Here is a 22,102-nt window from a genome sequence, read left to right as displayed (position 1 = left end):
CAAGCCATCAAGCTCAGATGGATAACATCCCAGAAAGCTGAAACAGACAGGGAAGCCCTTGGCATGCATCTACTGACAGCTCCACACGCACGGGAGGCGTGCCCACAGGCTGAAGGGTAGGGAAAAAGCTGTTCCCACCCTAAAGGTGGAAGATCCAGAAGGTGTCACAGCTGCGGTGAGCCTGACTTTGCTGATGGGGAAAATATTGGAAACGTTGGAAACCAAATATTGGCTTTTAGCAGCCTCCGAGATGAGTGTCTGTTTCATCATGTCCCATTTAATTGTAGCAACAAAGGAGCCCACCTCCAGGTAAACCAACCTAAAGTATTTTCCTCAAGCTGGGTGTAACTCCACTCAGTTCATTTCTCCCCCTATTAATCCATCCCACGCCCAGTGTATCTGACCAGTAATCTATTAGGGTAATTATAGGCCACCCATCACCATAATATCTATGAGCTTTGTACAGCAGAGATTACTTCAACCATCCTTTTGTAACACGGACCTACAGATAGCAGGAAAGTGAGCAAGTAATTCATTGTCTCTAGGCATAAGGCATTAGACTCCTTATCTCCCTTCCTACTTACTTTCCACAGCTGACTTTTAGAGGTACAGTCCTTCCCCCCTCTCTCCATCCTCCCTGCAGTTAGGGAGGAGGAATTGAAGTCAATAGAGTTGCATCAGGGATGTATTTGGTCCAAGGGTTACAGTAAAGGCAGTGAAGTCTGTGGGTTCCTGGCTGAGTCTGCTTAGCCCAAATGCCTGAAATCAAGACAACATGATTCATTGGTATTTAGAAAACAAGCTTTTGACTGCTTGCCCAAGAAGGGGTTGCCGGGGGAAGAGCTATTGAGGTAGTTTAGACCCCTCAGATATTTGCCTGTGGTCCCGTTCAGACTCAGAAAAATGTAAGTGAATTCACTGGTCTCCATTCCTTACTCACTCACACTGGTGTAAATCAGGATTGAAGCCATTGATCCTAGTAAGGCTTTGACAATCCCACGCGGCATGCTCACAAGCAAAGCAGGGTCTAGGTGACATCACTATGTGGCGGGTGCCAAACTGGTTGAACGAGTGTATTCCAAGAGTTAATATCAATGTGATAATATCTGTGAAAACGAGAGGGCATATCTAGTGGTGTCCCACAGGGCTCAGTCCTGGGTTCAGTGCTATTCAATATTTACATTAATGACTTGGATAATGGAGTGGAGAGTATGTTTATACAATCTGCAGATGACACCAGGCTGGGAGGGGTTGCAAGCACTTTGGAGGACAGGATTAGAATTCAAAACGACCTTGACAAATTGGACAATTGGTCCGCAATCAACAAGGTGAAATTCAGTAAGGACAAGTGCAAAGTACTTGACTTAGGAAGGAAAAATCAAATGAATAACTACAAAATGGGGACCCACTGTCTAGGTGATAGGGTTGCTGAAGAGGACCTGGGGGTTATAATGGATCACAAATGGAACATGAGTCAACAATGTGATACAGTTTTAAAAAGGCTGATATTCAGAGGTGTGTTAACAAGAGAGTCTTACATAAGATCTGGGTGGTAATTGTCTGGCTCTACTCAGCACTGGTGAGGCCTCAGCTGGAGTACTGTGTCCAGTACTGGACACCACACTTTAGGAAGGATGTGGACACACTGGAGAGAGTTCAGAGGAGAACAACAAAATAATAAAAGGTTTAGAAAACCTGACCTATGAGGAAGGGCTAAAAAGCCGGGGCATGTTTAGTCTTGGGAAAAGAAGACTGAGCAAAGACCTGATAACAGTCTCCAAATATGTTAAGGGCTGTTATAAAGAGGACTGTGATGAATTGTTCTCCATATCCACTGAAGGTGGGACATGAAGTAATGGGCTTAATCTGCAGCAAGGAGATGTAGGTTATATATCAGGAAAAACTTTCTAACTATAAGGTTAGTTACGCGCTGAAATAGGCTTCCAATGGAGGTTGTCGCATCCCCATCATCGGAGGTTTTTAAGAACAGGTTGGATAAACACTTGTCAGGGATGGTCTAGGTTTACTTGATCTTTGGGGTATGAACTTGCTGATTTTTTGAGGTCCCTTCCAGTTCTACCTTTCTATGATTCATGAAGCAAATCGTGTTGCACTAGAGTAAAAATAATGTCAGTAGAAAATCAAGGTGACACATTCTACTGTAGACCTATGTATTTGGAGGGTGACAGAAGGCTCAGAGCCCAACAACTGCAATATCCTGTTGCCTGCAACTACAGAAAAGAAACCTGGGCGAGTCACTTACCTCCCCTGCCTCAGTTTCTCCATTCATAAAACTGCACAAACCTTGCATGCAATGGCACATTTTAAAAATTCCCCACAGATCTATTAGAATAACATTTGTTATAAGGAGAGCTGGAAGGAAAATGTTTTTCTCATCCTGTGAAAAATGTCAAGATTTCAATAATTTTTCACATCTTGCATCAAGCTGAGAAGTCAAATTTTCAAAAAATGTTGTGAACTGAAAATCCAGAAAAGAATTTGGTTCAGGGCAATGGAAACATTTTGTTTTGAATTTTAAGCTTTTTTTTTTTTTTTTAACATTTGGAGTATAATTAGCTTAAATTCAAAAGTCCCCAAAAGTCTTTGGAACTGGAAAACGGAAACTGTTTGTTTAGACAGTGTTAAAACGGGATGTTTTGATCATTTAAAAACTTTTTTTTTAACCAAACGTTTTTCAAGTCAAGAAATTCATTGACTGTGCCAGTTTCCTGTGAACAGTTTCACTGTCGATGAATGGGCCTTTTTCTACCCAAAAAAGCTGTGTCAGAAAATTCCCAACCAGTGCTCCCTATAACCACATCAAACTATTGCTCCATCTAAAGGTATGTCTACACTGCCCACATTACAGCGCGGCCGCGGAAGCTAAGTCACCACTGGCTGACTGACACCAGACGCTTGAGAGGAAGAAGAGATGCATACAGGGTTCCTAGCTAGTGATACCATGCTGTACTTGGGAAAGAAGGAGGGAATTTCTATTCTGAGAGCCCTACAGCGATCAGCTTACACCCTGGAGCGTTGATTATCCTTATCAGCTTGCATAACTACAAACAGGGACGAACTGGCTGTGTCACAGGTCAGGACACTGTGCTATGCTCATAAACCACAGCAGCTTAGGAGAGATTCTCACACATGCATCCCTCAGCCTGCTCCCTTGTGTAGATCCTTCCACCCAAACACTCTCCTCTACATCCCTGGTAGATGGTCAGTATTTGTGTTCGGCACAATTACAAATGACAGGCTATTTCCTAGTAAAAATATTGACCATTTTCAGGATGCTTGAGCATTATGGATCATGGGACAAGTCCGTCTGGCTACGAATGTTGTCGGTGCATAAGAAATCATCTAATCAAAGCCCTTCTAAAAATCTAACCACTATGAGTCACTTGATAACTCCCTGCAGCAGAGTTCCAGAGCCTGTCTATACCCTGCCTAAAGGAGGCCCGTGTTTCCCTGTATCAATTCCAAATTGACTGGCCGTTAGTGGAACCCAGTTACTGAGTTGTCAGCATTTGTGTTCGCTGATCCCTAGATTTTTCTGACCCTTGAACAAAAAAACCCTCATGTCAGTCTCAAACTTGGCAAGCTTTTCAGAGTATGTGAGCTGGGGTGAGAGGGAAAGTGGATTCCCCAGCGGGAAATCAAGAACCCCACGGCAGATGGAGTGGTTTCAATCATTTGTTGGCAATCCTGTTATTTAAGGGCTAGGACTCAGGATTCTATACTCATCTCTGCCACTCGTCAGCTGTGAGACCTTCAGCAAATCACCTCAACTCCATAGGCTTCTGCTTCTCCTCCTCCCCTCCCTCACCCTCTGCCCCCGTTTGTCTCATCTGTTTTAACTGCAAGCTCTGGGGCAGGGACTGTCTCTCACTATGTGTTTGTACAGTGCCTAGCACTATAGACGGCGGGTATAGGGTTGCCAATTTTGGTTGGACATACTCCTGGAGATTTAATCACATGACATAATCTTTAATTCAAGAGTAATCTTTAATTGCTGGAGACTCCAGGCCAATCCTGGAGGGTTGGCAACCCTAGGCAGCTAGCATAGGCAAGGGAAGGCTGTGCCTCCCCAAACAGTCTGGCGTGGCCCCGCCCATGCTCCACTCCCAGGCCCCCTCCTGCCTGCTTCCAGTTCCTTCCTGCTCTTCGGCGGCCAGCCAAGAGGAGGGGGCAGGCAGGCTAGGTCTGGTGAACACAAGGCCCAGCAGCACCCATCCAACCAGTGTTGGGATCACTGGGACCACGTCGCCCGCCCAGGCTGGGGGTGCTCCAGTTGTGTCGCTCACTCAGTGCTCCACGGCGCTCTGGCCACCCCACCCACCACAGCATGCTGGGGCTGGGGGTACGCAGGGGAGCCAGTGGCCATGGGGGGTGGGGTGCTCCAGGCTCTGGAGGGGGAAAGGTATGGAAGAGGAGGGGCGGGGCCTCGGGCAGAGGGGAAGGGGCCGTGGGCTAGCCTCCCCCAATGGCACATTCACCTGCCACACATGCCTAGCACAATGAAGTACCAATCTTGTTTCATGCTACAGATAAATAACAAGAATGTGAATATATTGTGCACCAATCATTCTGTTTCATATTGTGTCTGTCCATTCCTCAGTGACTTTTCCCGCCTAAAATCCCCTAAGCAGGTGCAGCATTCGAGATTCACTAAGCAGCAGGATTTAAGCCTCCAACCTCCAGCAGTGACCTCTATCACTCAAGCGAAGCTACCAAGGGCTAGATTCACAAAGGGCGCTTAGGGTGCTGCAACAGCTAACGCCTAGGGGGCCTGCCGCCAGTCAAATTCACAGCCCCGAGTTAGGCCCCCTGTGCATTGTATGGGGAGAGTTAGGCACCTCACGAAGGGATTCTCAGAAGCCAGCATGTTGAGCGGGGAGCCCCCTAAACTAGCCAGGAGTGAAATGCAGAGGAAAGGGGTAGGGCCAAGGACCCAGATCCTCAAAGGGACCTAACGCCCATTGATCTGGGACTTAGGCACCTGACTGATAGGCCAGAGGGAGATGACTGTCCCCGTCTCGGATTCTCAGCCAGGACCCCTGTCCTGGGGTTAGGTGCCTACGACAGATCAGCCTTTACCCATGTAAAACTGGGGGGTAAGGGCAAGGACCCCCCCCCCCCCCCCCCCGTGGTTAGGACATGCAACTGGAATGCTGGGGCCCTGTTTTCAAATTCCTCACTCTGCCTGCCTTGGAGCTGGGACTGGAAACAGGCCTCCCACCACCGTGCCCTAACCACCCGGCTATTGCAGGCTCAGGGGTTTGCAGTCTCTCCTGATGCAGCTGTTCTACTTTTTGCATAATTAATTAGCTATTCAATGACGCAGGGATGTGAACGTAACTCTCCGAACTCCCTGGTGAAGGAGCAAACCACTGAGTCAGTCTCTTGCTCTTGCTCACCCAATTAATATTTAATTGTTAACACTGAGGCTACTTAATCTTTAGACCCGCTTACCAAGGGTTGTGGTGGATTCCCTCTTATTGAAGTACTTAAACAAGGGGAGGGGGTAAAATTTCCAATAATGCTTCAGTCACTTAGGAACCTCAGTCCCCTCTCCTTGGAAGTCAAGGAGAGTAAGGTGCCCAATTCACTTGGGCTATTAAAATATATGACAGAAATTAAATATTATAAATCTCCTTTTAATGAGACCCTTGACTGCTCCATGGGTCGCTTTTCAATGGGATATAATATTGTCTGTAGCCAACTGGCTACTTGGTTGTAGATGTAAGAGAGACACTATTACCACTGCCCTCTACTGAGTGGAATCAATACTGATCTACTGTGTGTCATAGGCCTTTTACTGTGAAAGCTGAAAGAGTTTAAGGCAGGATAATGTTTTCTGCCCTCACTATTGCTGTGATGTTCAGAGCATCTACAGCACAAAGCACAGTGACAATTTGAAATTCCTAGTAGGCCACTTCAATATACTGCTCATTAACTTACTCTCACCAGCCTTAGCCCAGAGGTATCCTATCCCCATGTCAGTTTCTCTCACATTCCTTTTTTCAAGAATTATTCAGGCCTTGTCTACACTACCCGCTGGATCGGTGGACAGCGATCGATCCAGCAGGAGTTGATTTATCGTGTCTAGTTTAGACACAATAAATCGACCCCCGAGCACTCTCCCGTTGACTCCGGTACTCCACCGGAGCGAGAGGCTCAGGCGGAGTCGACAGGGGAGCGTCAGCAGTCGACTCACCACGGTGAAGTCACTGCAGTGAGTAGATCTAAGTACGTCGACTTCAGCTATGTTATTCATGTAGCTGAAGTTGTGTAACTTAGATCGATCCCCCCCCTCCCAGTATAGACCAGGGCCTCAGATCTCATGTTCATGTCAGGTTACTCCTCATCTCTTTCTTTTTAAAGAGACTAGATAACTTTACTATTATTCCTCCGGTTTTACCATCGCACCACTCAACACTGAGCTATAACAATACTTTGCATCTTCCATCCAAGGCACTCTCCAAACATCAACAAATTTAGCCTTGCAAACTCCCTGGGAGATAAGTATGATTGTCTGCTGTGTTCCAGATAAGGAAGCTGAGGGACAGAGAGAGATTAGGTGACTTGCTCAAGGTCACATAGGAAGTCTGCATAAGAACTGGAAATAAAACCTCAGGTCTCCTGACTCCTAGTCTTCCTTAATTCTCCTTGCTGATAGTATCATTTTCCCCCTCTGTCCATATGTCTCTGGCTGGATCAGAAATGTCCTGCATAGAGTGTGCAGATGGGAAGTTCTGCAGGATAGAATCTCAAGATACTATGGGCAAGAATTTCAAAAGTGGCTAGTGATTTCGAGTGCCTACATCTTAGAGGCCCAGATTCAGACATCTTTGAGACCCCTGACGTTCAGAAAGTACTGAGCGCCTACCCTCTGAGACTCAGCACCCTTCGAATGGTCTAAAATTAGGCACTTAAAAGATTGCAGCAGACAAAATTACTAAGTCACTTTTGAAAATCTCAGCCACCATTGTGAGCAATATGAGATTTTAATGTGCCGAAGCCAGAGACTCAGTGACCTGCTGCTGCAGGGATAAACAGTAGTTAAAATGCTCTTAAGCCTACATCCCCATTAACCTTCTCCTACCAGCTGACTTTCCAGAAGCCCTCTTCAAGTTGTAACGAGCTGCCTGTCTCCTGCTACCAGAACCACCCAGAGAGGAATGAGGCTCGCTGACAAATGCATTGCACTCTCCTCTTATCTTTACTAAGTTTCTTGCATTTTTATATGGCACCTTAATAACCCCTCATTTCCATTACAAGTGCATGCTTTCCTTCTGCTTATCTGTATCTCTATGCACTCTTTCTCCATTCCTGCAGCCACACCGCCTGGGGCTATGATCTGGTGAGCTCTCCAAAGCTCAACGGGGTCAGGTCTGCTTAGTAATTGGATGAAGGTCCTCAGACGGAATATGTTGCAGGAAGTGATTCACTAGATGGCACTTTTCTATCTGCATCAATACTGAGCCCAATGTCCCAGCCTAAAGTTAGGGGTGAGAGATGAGATGCAAATCCAATGCCTCAATCGCACGTGGTCATTAAAAGATCCACTAGCATTATCTCAAGAGTAGGATTGTTGCCCTCAGTGCTCTGGGCCAGATTTCAACTACATTCTGCCTGACTCAATTCCCCACGTAGTTACAATTGGTTACAGTGCTGTTCACTTCCTGTTGCATGCAGTTAAACAGCTGCTGTGTTCCACCCTAGAGGCAGCTGCATTTCAAGGGCAGTTGAGCAACCCCTACAGGTACGGTCTGTAAAGTGCTCTGGAATCTTTCCATATGAGAAGTGCTATATAAAATCTGAAGTTATTGTTAAGGAAAAGAATAAAAAATATCTACAGAGCTGAAGAGTTTCTGTACATGTGTAACCTACGCACATGTGGGCATGGTGCTGTGGCACCAAGACCACTTACAGATTAATGAGTCTTAGCTAAGGCCCATGTGGCATTTAACTCCAGGGGTCCCAGGTTTGATCCTGCCCACCGACAACTGGGGTCTGTTGGTGTTACACATACTTGAATAAAAGTATCATCTCCCTTACTTGTATGCACTGAGTGACTTACTAACCTTTATAAGCATGCTGAAGTTGTGTTCCAGGACATTGCTCATGTCTTTTGCTTGTAATTTCCTGCATGCTACTTTATTTGTACATTGTTGAATTTGGTAGCCTTCCCAAAGAGAAGAGCCAATGCACAGGTTCTGGCTCAAGTATTCAAGCTAGTCAGGACCTCTCCGTTAACACGTAATATTGGTTTCTGTCCTGAGAACATGTTAGGGTTTTGACTTGGCTTGTTAAATACTCTCCATATTACTAAGTGCAAATAACTGATTGAGCAGCCAGAAGTTAAAGCCATATGTTCCCATTCATAGTAATCAAAATGGACTAAGGTCCACGAAATCTGGTTAAAAAAACAACAACGGACGAGTAAAATTATCGAGCCAGATCATCAGCTGGTGTAAACATGGCATAGAGCCGTTGAAGTCAATGGATCTACACCAATTTAAACCAGCTAAAAATCTGCCTCTATGGCTATATTTGTATTACAGCATGATCCTGGTTATCCAAACAACATGGGTGACACCAAATTTGTTTGGATAACTGGGATTGCATAGACAAGGAGTTAGCTTGTTAGGGAGATTTGTAAAGGGTCTCCAGGAGGCTGGATTATCGTGACTGATCTGTGTTTTCCCGACAGTTATAGCTAGAGCCAGTTGGAACCTTTTCGATTAAATGTTTTTTGTCAAAAAATGCTGCTCCCTTGGGTTTCATGGAGACGTATCGATTTTGATGGGAAGGTTTCTGAGGTCTAGGGCAGGCTCTCTGGTCGCTTCCAAAGAGAGAAAAAGACCTGAATTGGAAACCTGAACTTTCTGATCCAAAGCTGGATGTTTCAACGCTATTCCATTTCACAAAGACATTTGAAAAGTTTTGTATCCTTCCAGTGTGGAATGAAAGCAAAATGTGAAAGCTGTCGTGTAATGGAATTGTTCTCCAGCCACTCTAGTTATGGGTCAAGTGCACAAAGGAAGGTCTTCCCAGAGACTTAGCTACTGAACCTCGTGATCACAACCCCTTTCAGTTGACCCAGCCAAAGGCTAAAAAGTTGCAGCCAACATTTCCAGCTGAAGAGACAGACATGAAAACAATCCTTTTAGGCAGCTCAGGGACCTGGCACTGAATTGGACAAATAGACAAACCTTCAAGTTCACATAAGTATGAGGAATAAACAGGAAGAATTGGGAGTATTAATACATATGTTCAAGTATGATTTACTTGGCATCACAGACATGGTGGGATAAGTCTCATGACTGGACTGTTGGTACACAGGGGTATAGCTTGTTCAGGAAGGACAAGCAGGATAAAAAGTGATGAGGTGTTGCGTTGTACATCAAGAATATATACACTTGTTCTGAGGTCCAGAAGGAGGTGAGGGGCACACCAATTGAAATTCTCTGGGTAAAGATAAAAGGAGTAAAGAATAGGGGTGATGTCAGGGTAGGGATCTACTAGAGACCACCAATCAGGAAGAGGAGGTGGATGAGGCATTTCTAGAACACATAACAGAAATATCCAAAACACAAGACCTGGTAATAATGGATGACTTTAGCTACCCAGTCATCTGTTAGAAAAGTAATATGGCAAAACACAAAATGTCCAGTATAGTCTTAGAATGTATTAAGGAAAAATGTGTGTTTCAGAAAACAGAGGACATTATAAGAGGGACAGCCATTTTAGACTTGATTCTGATCAATAGGGAGGAATTGGTAGCAAATCTGAAGGTGGAAGGCAATTTGAGTGAAAGTGATAGATTTCATGATTCTAAGGAAAGGCGGGAGTGAGAGCAGCAGAATAAGGACAATGGACTTCAAAAAAGCAGACCTCAACAAATACAGAGAACTGGTAGGTAAGGTCCCATGGGAAGAAAATCTAAGGGAAAAAGTTGTTCAGGAAAGCTGTCAGTTTCTCAAGGAGGCAGTTTTGAAGGTACAACTGCAAACTATTATGGTGCGATAGAAAGATAGGAAGCACAGTAAGAGGGCAATATGGCTCCATCTGGAACTCTTTAATGACCTCAAAATCAAAAAGGAATATTACAGAAAGTGGAAACATAGATGAATTGCTAAGGATGAGTACAAAAGAATGGAACAACCATGTAGTGACAAAATCAGATAGGCTAAGACACAAAATAAGTTACATCTAGCAAGGGACATAAAGGCAACAAGAAGAGATTATTTAAATATATTAGGAGCAAGAAAAAAACTAAAAAAATGTAGGTCCTCTCCTTAGCAGAGAAGGAGAGTTATTATGGATGACATTAAGAAGGCTAATGAGTTGAATGCCTATTTTGCTACAAGTTTCATGAAAAACGTTAATGATGTTCAGATACTCAACACAATTAGAATTAACAACAAAGGGGAAGGAATGCAAGCCAAAAGAGGGAAAGAACAGGATAAAGAATATTTAGTTAAGTTAGATATATTCAAGTTGAAGGACAGGATTAGAATTTAAAATGACCTTGACAATGCAGAGAATTGGTCTGAATTCAACAGATGAAATTCAATAAAGACAAATGCAAAGTACTTCACTTAGGAAGGAAAACTCAAATGCAGAGTGCAAAGTACTTCACTTGGGAAGGAAAACGCAAATGCAAAACTACAGATTGAGCAATAAATGGCTAGTTGGTAGTACTGCTGAAAAAGATCTGGGGGTTATAGTGGATCACAAATTGAATGAGAGTGAACAATGTGATGCATCTGCAAAAAAAAAGGCTAATATCATTCTGGGGCGTATTAACAAGAGTGTCGTACATAAGACATGGGAGGTAATTGTCCGGCTGTACTTGGCACTGGTGAGGCTTCAAATGGAGCACAGTGTCCACTTCTGGGTGCCCATACTTTAGGGAAGATGCAGAGAAATTGTTGAGAGTCCAGAGAAGAGCAACCAAATTGATCAAAGGTTTAGAAAACCTGACCTCTGAGGAAAGGTTAAAAAATTGGGCATGTTCAGTCTTGAGAAAAGAAGACTGAGGGGCAACCTGATAACAGTCTTCAGCTATGGTACGAGCTGTTATAAAGAGGACTGTGATCAATTGTTCTCCAAGTCCACTGAAGGTGGGACATGAAGTAATGGGCTTAATCGGCAGCAAGGAAGATTTAGGTTAGATACTAGGAAAATCTTTCTAACTATAAGGGTAGTTAAACTCTGAAATAGGCTTCTAAGAGAGGTTGTGGAATCCCCGTCACTGGAGGTTTTAAAGAACAGGTTGGACAAACATCTGTCAGCGATGGTCTAGAAATACTCAGCCCTGCCTCAGCAGAGGGGGCTGGACTTGGTGACTTCTCGAGGTCTCTTCCAGCCCTACATTTCTGTGATTCTATAAGACGCAGTGTATTGGACGCAGCATCGTGGGAGCTGATCGGGTAGCAGAAAGAGTGTGTTTCAAGGCAAGATGAAGAGGATGACACTTGGTATGGATGGTGAGGGAAGCGGACTGCTGGAATAGCAGGCAGTCCTGGTGTTTTCCCAGCTGCCAACCATCAGCAGTCCTCAACATGATATGGAACCAGCCACGCCATTTGCAGAGCCCTGAAAAGTCTGGGCTAGTCACAGGGCTCTGAAAAGTGTATGGTTTATCTGGCCTTGGTTCCATTGCCAGAGAGTGGAGTCTGGCAGCAAAGAGAGGTCTCCCCTTCCCCAGGGGTGATTGGGGCCCAGTCTACTGGAACTAAAGGCTGGTCTACACTGGGGGCGGCGGGGATCGATCTAAGAGACGCAACTTCAGCTACTCTATTCACGTAGCTGAAGTCGAAGTATCTTAGTTCGACTTACCTGGCCATCCTCATGGCGGCAAGTCGACCACCACGGCTCCCCCGTCGACGCCGCTTACTCCTCCTGCCGAGGTGGAGCATGGGCCTCGATTTGGGGATTGATTTATCGCGTCTAGATGAGACGCGATAAATCAATCACCGATAGATCGATTACTACCCGCCAATCTGGCGGGTAGTGTAGACGTGGCCTCAGAGTGCCCCATTTGGCCATTTGCTAGGGCCTGATCCAAAGTCCATTGGATGGAGACTTTCCACTGACTTCAGTGGGTGTTGAATCAGGTCCTGCCCTGATTCATTGTGTCTTCCAGTGCTGGAAATGGCCCTGCCTGGAAATGGGATTCTTAAGCCAGGAGGCGGGTTTCCTAGCCTGCTGCTGTGTTCTTCAGAGGAGGTGCTCATGTCATTCCGTTGGGAAGGGTCACTCATATTCACCACTCAGTAACAGATCCCTGCATCCTTCCCTCTTCCACAGCTACCAGGGAGTCGGCCTTTGTCCACGCCATCGCCTCCGCGGGTGTTGCTTTTGCGGTGACCAGATCCTGCGCCGAGGGCTCAGCCACCATCTGCGGCTGCGATACCCGCCACAAGGGGCCCCCCGGGGAAGGCTGGAAATGGGGAGGCTGCAGTGAGGACGTGGAGTTTGGGACCATGGTGTCTCGAGAGTTCGCGGACGCCCGGGAGAACAGGCCGGATGCTCGGTCAGCCATGAACAGGCACAACAACGAAGCTGGGAGAACAGTAAGGCCATGCGGTTTCATTTTATTGAGCCCCTAAAAACATTTCCTTCCACCCCCAAAAATCCTAGGTGAACAGCAAGAAGAACCTCAGGTGAACTGGGTTCAACATTGTAGCCCCCTACTTCCCAGTGTGTGTTATAGATTCCCCTCCACAGAGGATGAGAGTCTGCTATAACTGCCAGCTATGGGTCTTAGGCCTAGATCCTCAAAGGCATTTAGATGCCTAACTCCCATTGAGGGCATGCCTTTGAGGATTTGGGCCTTAGCCTGTTAGTTCAAGCCATGGAAGCTCATGTGCTCAGCTCTGAAGATCTTAGGTTCAGTACAAATGAAAACTAAGAGGATGGTCATCCCATGCAGACTTCCCTGTGCTCACAGCCTGGTTTCTGTGCCTCTTCAGGCCTAGCAGGTGCCTAAAATAGTCCCACATTTACTCTCAGTTAGCACCAACCTGCCATGGGGAAAAGGGCTTGCTGTCAACTGAGCAATTTCAGGACAAGGCTTCAGCCTGTCCACCCAGCGCACCTGCTTCCTAGCACCACCAGGAAACTTTCTTGGCTTGGAGCTAACTTCTACAATCCTCACCCCACTATATGCCTCACAAAAGTTGCTTCCTGTTCTCTCCCCCCTACAGAGAGCTCCTGGTTTCTCCTGTATAGGGACCAAACTTCATTAAATCATAGAATCAAAATACCTTAACCTGATCCTACTCCCTTATTAAGTTGCAGAGGGTCCTGTGGCACCTTTGAGACTTTCAGTCTCAAAGGTGCCACAGGACCCTCTGTTGCTTTTTACAGATTCAGACTAACACGGCTACCCCTCTGACTTGACACCTCTACTTGACACCTTATTAAGTTGTTATTGACAATGGGGGAAGGAATGGGGCCTGTTCACTTCCATAGAAACATATGACTACAAAGTACTCACTCCTCCAATATAGAGTTCCACTACCGTATGTAACCACAATCCAGAACAGGCCAAAACCTCAGAGCGAGATCCTCAACTGATGGAGATGGGTGAAACTCCATTGAAGCCAATGGAGTTATTCCAGTCTACACCAGCTAAGAATCTGGCCCGAGATGTGGAGCACAGACCTTTAAAATTCAAGACGAAGTCCCACCACAAAATGAGGGATGCAGCAATTAAATAGCAGAAGAGGGAAGCAAGACATATCGCCAGTGGTCATTTGACATAAAGTTGTCCATCGGGTCCTGGGTACCATGGGTTACTCAGCATTTCTGATGGCAGTAAAAGACAGGGATAAAGAGTACAGCCACAGGGTTGGGTAGGATGGAAATGAGGGATTTGTCTCATAATGGGAATCAATAAAAAGATACAATATTAGCTGTAAGTTCAACCGTGACCATTTAGGCTCTTCTACGGGCTATCTTCATCTTCGGTCCAACCTCAAGGCGCCGATCCAGTTTTAGGCCCCTTACAAATATCACAGATCAGAGAGAAGATGGCAGAACATTAAAACTGAAATCCTGTTGCTTCAGAAATAGCATACGTTTTTCATTCACACCGTGCTAACACTCATTAGGCGCACAAGTTCCAATCCTCCGGATTCAAGTATTTCCAGCTAATAAAACTGAGCAGAAGGGGAAGTCTGAACCAATTTTCATAAGAATTCAAATCCAATCTCCAGACCAAAAGCTTTGACGGAGATTTGGATGATTATATGAACCAGACATTTTGCGGTTCTCCCATCGCTAATTACAATCTCCTTGGCAATGAATGAAGCTGCCTACCTGGCCAAAAAAAAACCCACCCAAAAAACGTTGAGCGCACAGTGTAGTTGCTGATTCATGGCAAATCTTTTGGACTTAGCTTGGTACTAGTCTGTTCATGCATTCAGAAATTTGCTGATCAGCTCTGAATAACACAGCTTATTGAGTAAATTGTATCAGGTGGTGAGCAGTGCTGTGGAAATCTTTGGATCAATTTCAGCCATGGGTGAGGCAAGCATAAGTCTCATTGAAGTCAATGGCGATTTCTTCCATTTAGGCCAGGACTGAATTTCACCCGCTCCATTTGGTAACCATGCCGCCCGTAGATGCAGCATTGCCAACATCGAGCCTTCAAAAAACTCAAGAGTCAGGCTTCTCAAATCATGAGACTGGCTTAAAAAATAATCATATATTTTGTGTTCTTTTTATTTACCTACTGGTTTCTGCACCTTTAGCAACCTAGGGGGCGGAGGAGGCTAGAAACTTACTTTTTGTTTTAGATCCTCACCTATTCACATGCCTCCAGGAGCTGGGGCTTTAAGGAAAACACCAACTACCAACGTGATAAAATTGCAAGAGTTGGCAAGACTGTGAGCTGTGCTCTCAGCTGTTAAGGTGTGACCTGCTCAACACACTGTTGAGAGGCCGGTGAAGAAAATCCTAGGGTGCAGCAGGAAGTGGCATTGATGATTCAGTGGGTGACACTCTCCTCGACTCGAGTCTCTTTTGCAAGAAAAAAACTCTGATGACCGGGCTAAATTGTAGTTTGGATAATCATAGCACATTTCACCCGTGAATTCTCCCTGCAGTTTAAATCGGATTATGAATCCTTCTTCATTCCCCGTCCCAAAGTATCGTTTAGCTTGGCTAAGTGCTGTTAAAAAGCTGCAGTATTGCATCTCAGAGGTGGCTGCATTTCACTCCTGAGCAAAGTGGTCTTTGTGTGTGAATATAGCTATAGAAATATTTACACACCCAGGTACAGGAATGACTTCACTCATGATTGAAAGCACTTTATGGAGACCACATCCAATCCCTGACTGGTGTATATCATTGTAGTTAATGAAGCTAAACTGGTTTACACCAGCTGAGGAACTCTGCCTGGCATTCTTTGGGATGAGAAGTGCTAGGTAAATAACAGAATGTATTTTTGATTCATATTATGGGCTAATAGTTTCCCTCTCCCTTTTTTCTCTCTTTCCTAGTCCATTATTGATCACATGCATCTGAAGTGCAAATGTCATGGTCTGTCAGGCAGCTGTGAGGTGAAGACATGCTGGTGGTCCCAGCCAGACTTCAGGGTCATCGGTGACTATCTCAAGGACAAATACGACAGCGCTTCTGAAATGGTGGTGGAGAAGCATCGGGAGTCCCGTGGCTGGGTCGAGACGCTCAGGCCCAAGTACAACTTCTTCAAGGCCCCAACTGAGAGAGACCTGGTTTACTATGAGAACTCACCAAACTTTTGTGAGCCGAACCCCGAGACGGGCTCCTTTGGGACCCGCGACCGGATCTGCAACGTCACCTCCCACGGGATCGACGGATGCGACCTTCTGTGCTGCGGCCGCGGGCACAACACAAGGACTGAGAAACGGAAAGAGAAGTGCCACTGTATCTTCCACTGGTGCTGCTACGTCAGCTGCCAGGAGTGCATACGAGTCTACGACGTTCACACGTGCAAGTAAAGCAGGAGTTCCCTGGACAGGCTCCGTGCGGAGAAATGGATTTGAGCCTGCTTCTTCTGAGGTTGTGTAGATGGGAAAGATCTACCTTTTTTTTATAGTAAAAGAAAAAATAAAAAAGGCTAAAACTGGCTGGATAGAATAGATCTAATGACTTCTTGGTCGTCCCAAGATGCATCTGGAGGCTAACATTACAAACATGGAACTCCATACAAAAAGATTATGCACCGGTTAGGAGGCTGTGATTTCTTTAATTACCCAACAGAACAGAACTGCGGAGAAGATTGTTAGCAGGGGCAATGACTCTTTGCTCTTCTCTCAACTAACCTGAAGAGACTCATGCTATTAAGTGTCCTTTGAAAGACTTGCAACTTCCTAAACACCTTCTGTTCCCAACCCAATAGGAAGAGGTGATGTCAGACAGCAGCTCTCAGCGTGCTGAGATCCTTTCCAAGCCCCAGCAACCAGAGTCTGTGTGCAACATGAATGGCAAAAAATTAAAATAAAATAAAACATTCAATTCATTAAAAAAAACAAACAAACTTTTCTTCCACTTCTTCCGGGAACAGGGGAATTCTGCAAACATTCCTTAGTGCTGTACAATGGACGAGCTCTTAGCATGAACTTTTTAACATAGTGGTTTCTGCCAGATTTGACATAGGACGCAGTGACACATTTAGTACTTCTGCAGAGAAAGAGACTGCGGATGGATTGCTACCAAGGTCCCACTGACACCAGTGCAACAGGCGTGGTAGATGCTGTGATCTAGATACACATGCGTGCACGTCATACATAAAAACTCAGTGCCCAGAAGGGGACCCAGCAAACGCATGGCCACGGAGACCAAAATGGCTCTTTTTCCTCAGCTGACACACCAGCAGACATTGACCCAACTGTGGCCTGTGGAGGCAGGGGTGTGACTCAGCCGATTAGAAGGAGGATGCCCGTTGAGACGTGCAGTGGGGTAGGGCGCAAACCGCCTGTGATTAAGGTGGTGAGGACATCGTTTCTTTGCACCACAGGCCAGCAAGGAAAGGAGAGCAGGAAAGGTGTTTCCCCACCTCTGCTTAAGAAACAAAGTAACCTTGGAAAGTGCACTTAGTTCATTTCATCGGCTCCGTACAGCTTCTGCAGAACCCTCAGAACAGAACTCTGTAGGGAACAGCGGTTCTGAAGGACTGTGTGATATGTGTTGCTAGACAAACCCTGACCTAGAACAGCCTTGGACTCTGGCCAAGTTTGGAGCCAGATCCAACCTCCGCCACTAGTGTCTCTATAACAGGCCAAATCAAAAACCTTGTGTCTGAACCACCCTCGACTTTGGGAAAGTTTGGATCCAGCTCCAAATCCCAACTCTGCAGCACAGCCCTATCTCTGCTGTTTGGCTGTTTCGCCTCTTTGACTCCATTCCTTTGCCCGTGTTGCAAGCTGTCGTACCTCTGATACCTAGATCGGGATTGCCAATTTACAGTAGCAAAGGTAACTTGCTGTCTGGTAATCCGGGCTCCACCTGGGGTTGTGGGTTCTCAGGCCTGACTCTTCACACTGGCTGGAGGTCCCATCTAGAGAAATGGGAAAGGGACTGATTTTTTTTTTCTTCCTTTTGCCATCAAGAATTGCAGAAATGGAAATGAGGATAGAGCAAAGGGAGCCTTTCCACTGACTGCCGGGGGAGCTGGATCACCACTTTGGGCTAGGTTGTGACTACACACCTGCGTGGGGAAATACAAGCACCTCCTCGATCCCCCATGCTGGCTTGCCCTCTGCAACCCGAGCAGATGAGCTGGGAGAATGCAGCCGAGACAAGGAATGAACGGAGCCTAATCCCCACGGAGAAAAATGGGGAGGGAGTTGTGCCCCAGAGGCACGTTTCTGAGTCCCAGAGCCTCCCGGACTACTTCTAAATTGAGCTGTGCCCAGAGGCACAAGCTAGCCCTCTGGATTGACGGGGTCAGTTTTGTCTACTCTGTATCTAAAGGCTGACTGATGCCAGAGTGACTTCATCTGTGGTTTAGAAGAGAGAAAGAACGTATACATAGAGAATTAGGCATGGTTTTTGCATCCCTGCCCATCCTGGCTAATAACCATTGCAGAAGGAAATGGCCTAGGATAGGGATAGTCGTGCGCTAGCTTTAAAAGGAAGGGAAACAGCTGGACATTTTAGAAAATCTTATCTGAAGTGGAAGGAGTCCTTAGAACAAACTGGAAAAGATTTGGGAAGGAAAAAAATAAATAAATGCAGTTTACACTCATGATCCAGAGAGAGCAAACACATGGGCAGATGCTAGGCCGGTCGCTTAATGCCCTTCTAGAAGGAGCTCGCATGCCTTGAGGATGAGGGCTGCCCCAGAGCCTGAACACCACAGAGCACAAGTGTGGGTTTAACAATCATTGGGGGCTAACTTCACTGCTGGTGCAAGTCCATTGACTTTCAATGGGATTAGGCCAGCAGAGAATTTAGCCCTTATACATTGGAGTAAGGTAGTTTAAAATCTGTCCCTGCTTAACGCTCATGCAAAGACATGAGTTAGGGGTTCTGAGTGTCCCTGGGGAGAACCGGCCAGCCTGACTCTGGCCTCACATCACTTCGGCAGCATTCTAGCTCCACCAAGAGTTACTTCTGATTTACCCCACTGTGAGTGCGATCAGAATCGAGCCCACCATCGCTAGCTCTCAACTCTGCTTGGGAAGTGTGAGGAAAAGTCCAGGCACTTGCTAAGCAACGGCCTGTTCCGGGGAACACACAAAATCTTGAGCCTAAATTGTGGCAGGTGGGTGAAATGAGGAACGGATCTGCAGTGGAGATGGGCCTCAAGCTGCCACGTTCAGACTGGGGTTCAGATTTCAAACAGCTTGACATTTGGGGGCGCCCCCCGCAGAACCAAGGATTTTGAGCTAGGCCCATATCCAATTTCTCAACATCTTTCTTGTTCTATTGTAAATATTCATCATCATAGAGCCTAAGGAGGCGATCCAGCCCCCATTTCAAACAGTGAAAAGACAACTGCATGCATTCTGTTAATGACCCCAAATGCATTTGTGAGTTCTAGTCCCAGGTCTGATCCTTCAGAGGAGAGAGAGATGGTTTAGCCGAGGTCTGGGTGCCACCAGTCTGCTTTCTGAGACTGGCTCCATCTATCACCTTGGGCAAGTCATTGGGACCTCATGTTGCAAAACTGGCCACTGATTTGGGGCATCCAGTTTAAGGTGTGTTAAGGAGTCTCACCTTGAATTTGCACCCAAGACCCAAGGCCACTTCTGGAAAATTACGGCCGCAGCCTCTCTCTGCTTCAGGTTGTCATACTGTGTAACAGGAGTGATACCGCCTGCTTCCCTGAGGTGTCATATTCATTATTTACTGTCTGGGAAGCACTTTGCAAATGTCAAATGCTAAGAGTCACCACAATCTTAAACAGGGTTTCACAAAATCTTTCCCTTCCACCTTTATTTATTCTGTATACACAACACACTTAGGCCAAAAACCACAGCACCATTCATCTCCTAACGCTGACAAATGTGAACTGTCCCGCCCGCCCTGAATAAAACGCAGTGTTTTTCCCTTGTCTTCTTGCGTGTGACCAAATGTATCTTGGGACCAGACGGCACATACCGTGAGGGGGAAAGATACATCAAGCCAAGAAACACAGCTGTATAAAGAAAAATAAGTAAGAAAGAAAAAAAACCATAATCCTCTTCTTAAATGCTGCTATTCCACATCTACTGTAGCTATAAAACCAGGCCTGATGGGTCACAATGATCCCTGATACAACTCCATTGCAGCCAGTGGAGGGACCCCAGGGAAGAATTTGGCCTTATTTTGTTTTCTTTCTATGAAAGAAATTGGTTTTTGTTTTGTTTTGTTTTGTTTTTTGACTTAGGGGGTGTTTATTTTAGGGTCAAGGGAAGAAAAAGGGAGGGAAAAGGTGTGAAGTTTTCTACCAACCTCCTGCCCTCCCCCCCCCCCCACACACCCGGAGATACCTGTTCATGGCTTAGGTGGGTTTCAATAGGGCGTGTAGTGTCAGGTACTATGGGTCTGATCAAAAGCATATTGAAGGCAATGGGAATCTTTCCTCTGATTTCAATGGGCTTTGCAGCTAGTTTTATGGCAGTCGTGGCCTAAGCCTGAGAGAAGACTGTGAGTATAACCCACTTGTAAAGTGTATGTGTGGTGTCCCTCTCTATTGGCTAGTCCACAGACAGGAGAACACCCTACTACTGCAGCCAGTGTCACTCCTTTAGCTGAAGTGGTAGCGTTTGATGCTGAAGAGGCTAGGTTCAAGCCTGCGGAGGATATGCAATGGGAGAGGGCGGTCACAGCAGCAGTACCTAATGGGAGGCGTGGGGGCTCACCTGAGCATCGACTCCTCTTCAGAGCTGCCATAGGCGTCTCTCGACTCTTTAACTACAGGTTTGGGAAGAAATGTATTTAAAAAACAGGCATGCAAAACAAATCATATGTTCGGGCTAAGCTGGACCCAAGGATGTAGACAACTTCCTGTCTCCCACCGCCCTGAGCCTTTCCTCCTTCAGAGCTGAAGCCACCAAGCAGGAAAGACCTTCCAGACAGTGATGTACCCAGTCAAATGGGCTGTGTGCCCATGGTAATAGCCCCTCTAGCTGAATATCCAGGGAGGGGGGCTGTAGAAGGGGCAGTACGAAGGTGGGAGGGGAGGCTGTTTGGGGGTGGGAGATGCCCTGTCTGTGTTTCAATGGCTCTCTTTCCCTCGTTCTTTAGTTCTCTGCCGGGTAGCAGCGAAATCCTGGCTCTGATAACAGCTAATGGAGATGCTCTCCCAGCTCTCCCTGGGCAGCAGTGGGGCCTGGTTTGCTTTCTGCTGGATGATTTTCCTGACAGCTCAGGCTCCCATGACCAGGCCCCAATCTTACTGTCTCCCTCACTCTCTCTTGTGCCCCACACGGAGCTACTGAGTTTTGGTTCCTGGGTGGTCCAGTGCCAAGCATGGAACCCAGAGGCTGTTGACCTGGGCCTCATCTGCCCATCACAGCAGGGTATGAGACACTCCATTTGACACCGAAGATGCGCACTATTAGTGGTCTATATCCTGAGAAAGGGGCCATGAGGAGCTAAGTCCTGATTCTGCCACTGCCTTCCTTTGTGCCCTTGGGCAAATCAATTCCAACTTCCTTTTGCCTCAGTTTCCCCATTTGTCAGGTGGGGATAGTGATACTTCTCCCTCATTGGCAAAGGGGAAGATTTTCAAAGTGGGAGAGAGTCGCTCAACTCCCAGTGAGAACTGGGTGCCCAACTCTCCTTCGTCCCCTTGTGAAGCTCCCCCTGAGACCTTAGGATGGAAACCTATGTATGGGCCTAATTCTGCTCTCACCTGGACTGATGTAAATCTGGAGGAACCCTTTTGGCTTCAACTGTGTTACTCCAGATTAGCACTGGTGTACAAGGGCATGGGGCGGGGACCAATACCATGCAAGCAATTACTTGAGTCTACATTAGTGATTGCTACTGAATTTGACTGAGAGGAGGAGGGGGGTGAATTCTCTGCTATTTCTGCTGGCAAGTACATAATGAAAGTGGAAAAAATCTTACCTGATTCACCTCTGGGTTAAATCCACATGTTTTGTGCATCTAATCCAGGCAGGGCAATCTTCCCCCGTTTCAATGGCCATAAGAATCTTTTCCATGTGGCTTGCTCACCTCTTTTCTCTCGCTCTCTCTTCCTCGGCCTGGCTCTCCTTCCAGAGTGGCTCTTGTGGTGAAAGCCTCAGGCAGCCATGTGTGGGAGTCGTCGGGGACATGATGGGAAGCTTTCCCATTTTTCCTTTTCCTTTGCCAGGTTTCTTCACCTTTATTTATTAGTATTTATTTATTTCTCAACACGCAGCCCTCTCCACCAAACAGCCCAAGGGCATGGCTGCTACAGACCTATGCTAACATGCAGCTGCACAGGGCTCTGTGGTTTTTAAGACTAGGGGTGGGGTGGGCGCATATTTGTCAGGACCCCTCCCTGGCATGCACCTGTCAACTGCCACCACCACTTGGAAAGCATAAGAGGCCCAAACTCCTCCAACCCAGGTGCCAAAACCTTCCTAGAGCTGCCTCCTAGTTGATGAAACCTTCCCTG

General features: G+C 46.4%; 1 protein-coding gene across 1 annotated transcript in view; it reads left to right on the top strand.

Moving 5' to 3' along the window:
* Nucleotides 1–20,628, top strand: part of WNT3A (Wnt family member 3A) — a 122,930-nt gene extending 102,302 nt beyond the window's left edge. The window contains exons 3-4 of the mRNA XM_054016760.1: nt 12,325–12,590; nt 15,525–20,628. Coding sequence (XP_053872735.1) covers nt 12,325–12,590; nt 15,525–16,004 — 746 coding nt within the window. The 3' untranslated portion in view covers nt 16,005–20,628. The remainder of the gene's footprint in view (nt 1–12,324; nt 12,591–15,524) is intronic.
* Nucleotides 20,629–22,102: the final 1,474 nt, after the last annotated feature.

This window comes from Malaclemys terrapin, chromosome 2 (assembly GCF_027887155.1).
Source record: "Malaclemys terrapin pileata isolate rMalTer1 chromosome 2, rMalTer1.hap1, whole genome shotgun sequence".
In the NCBI taxonomy this organism is placed as follows: domain Eukaryota; kingdom Metazoa; phylum Chordata; order Testudines; family Emydidae; genus Malaclemys; species Malaclemys terrapin.
This window is presented reverse-complemented; position numbering and strand designations above follow the sequence as displayed.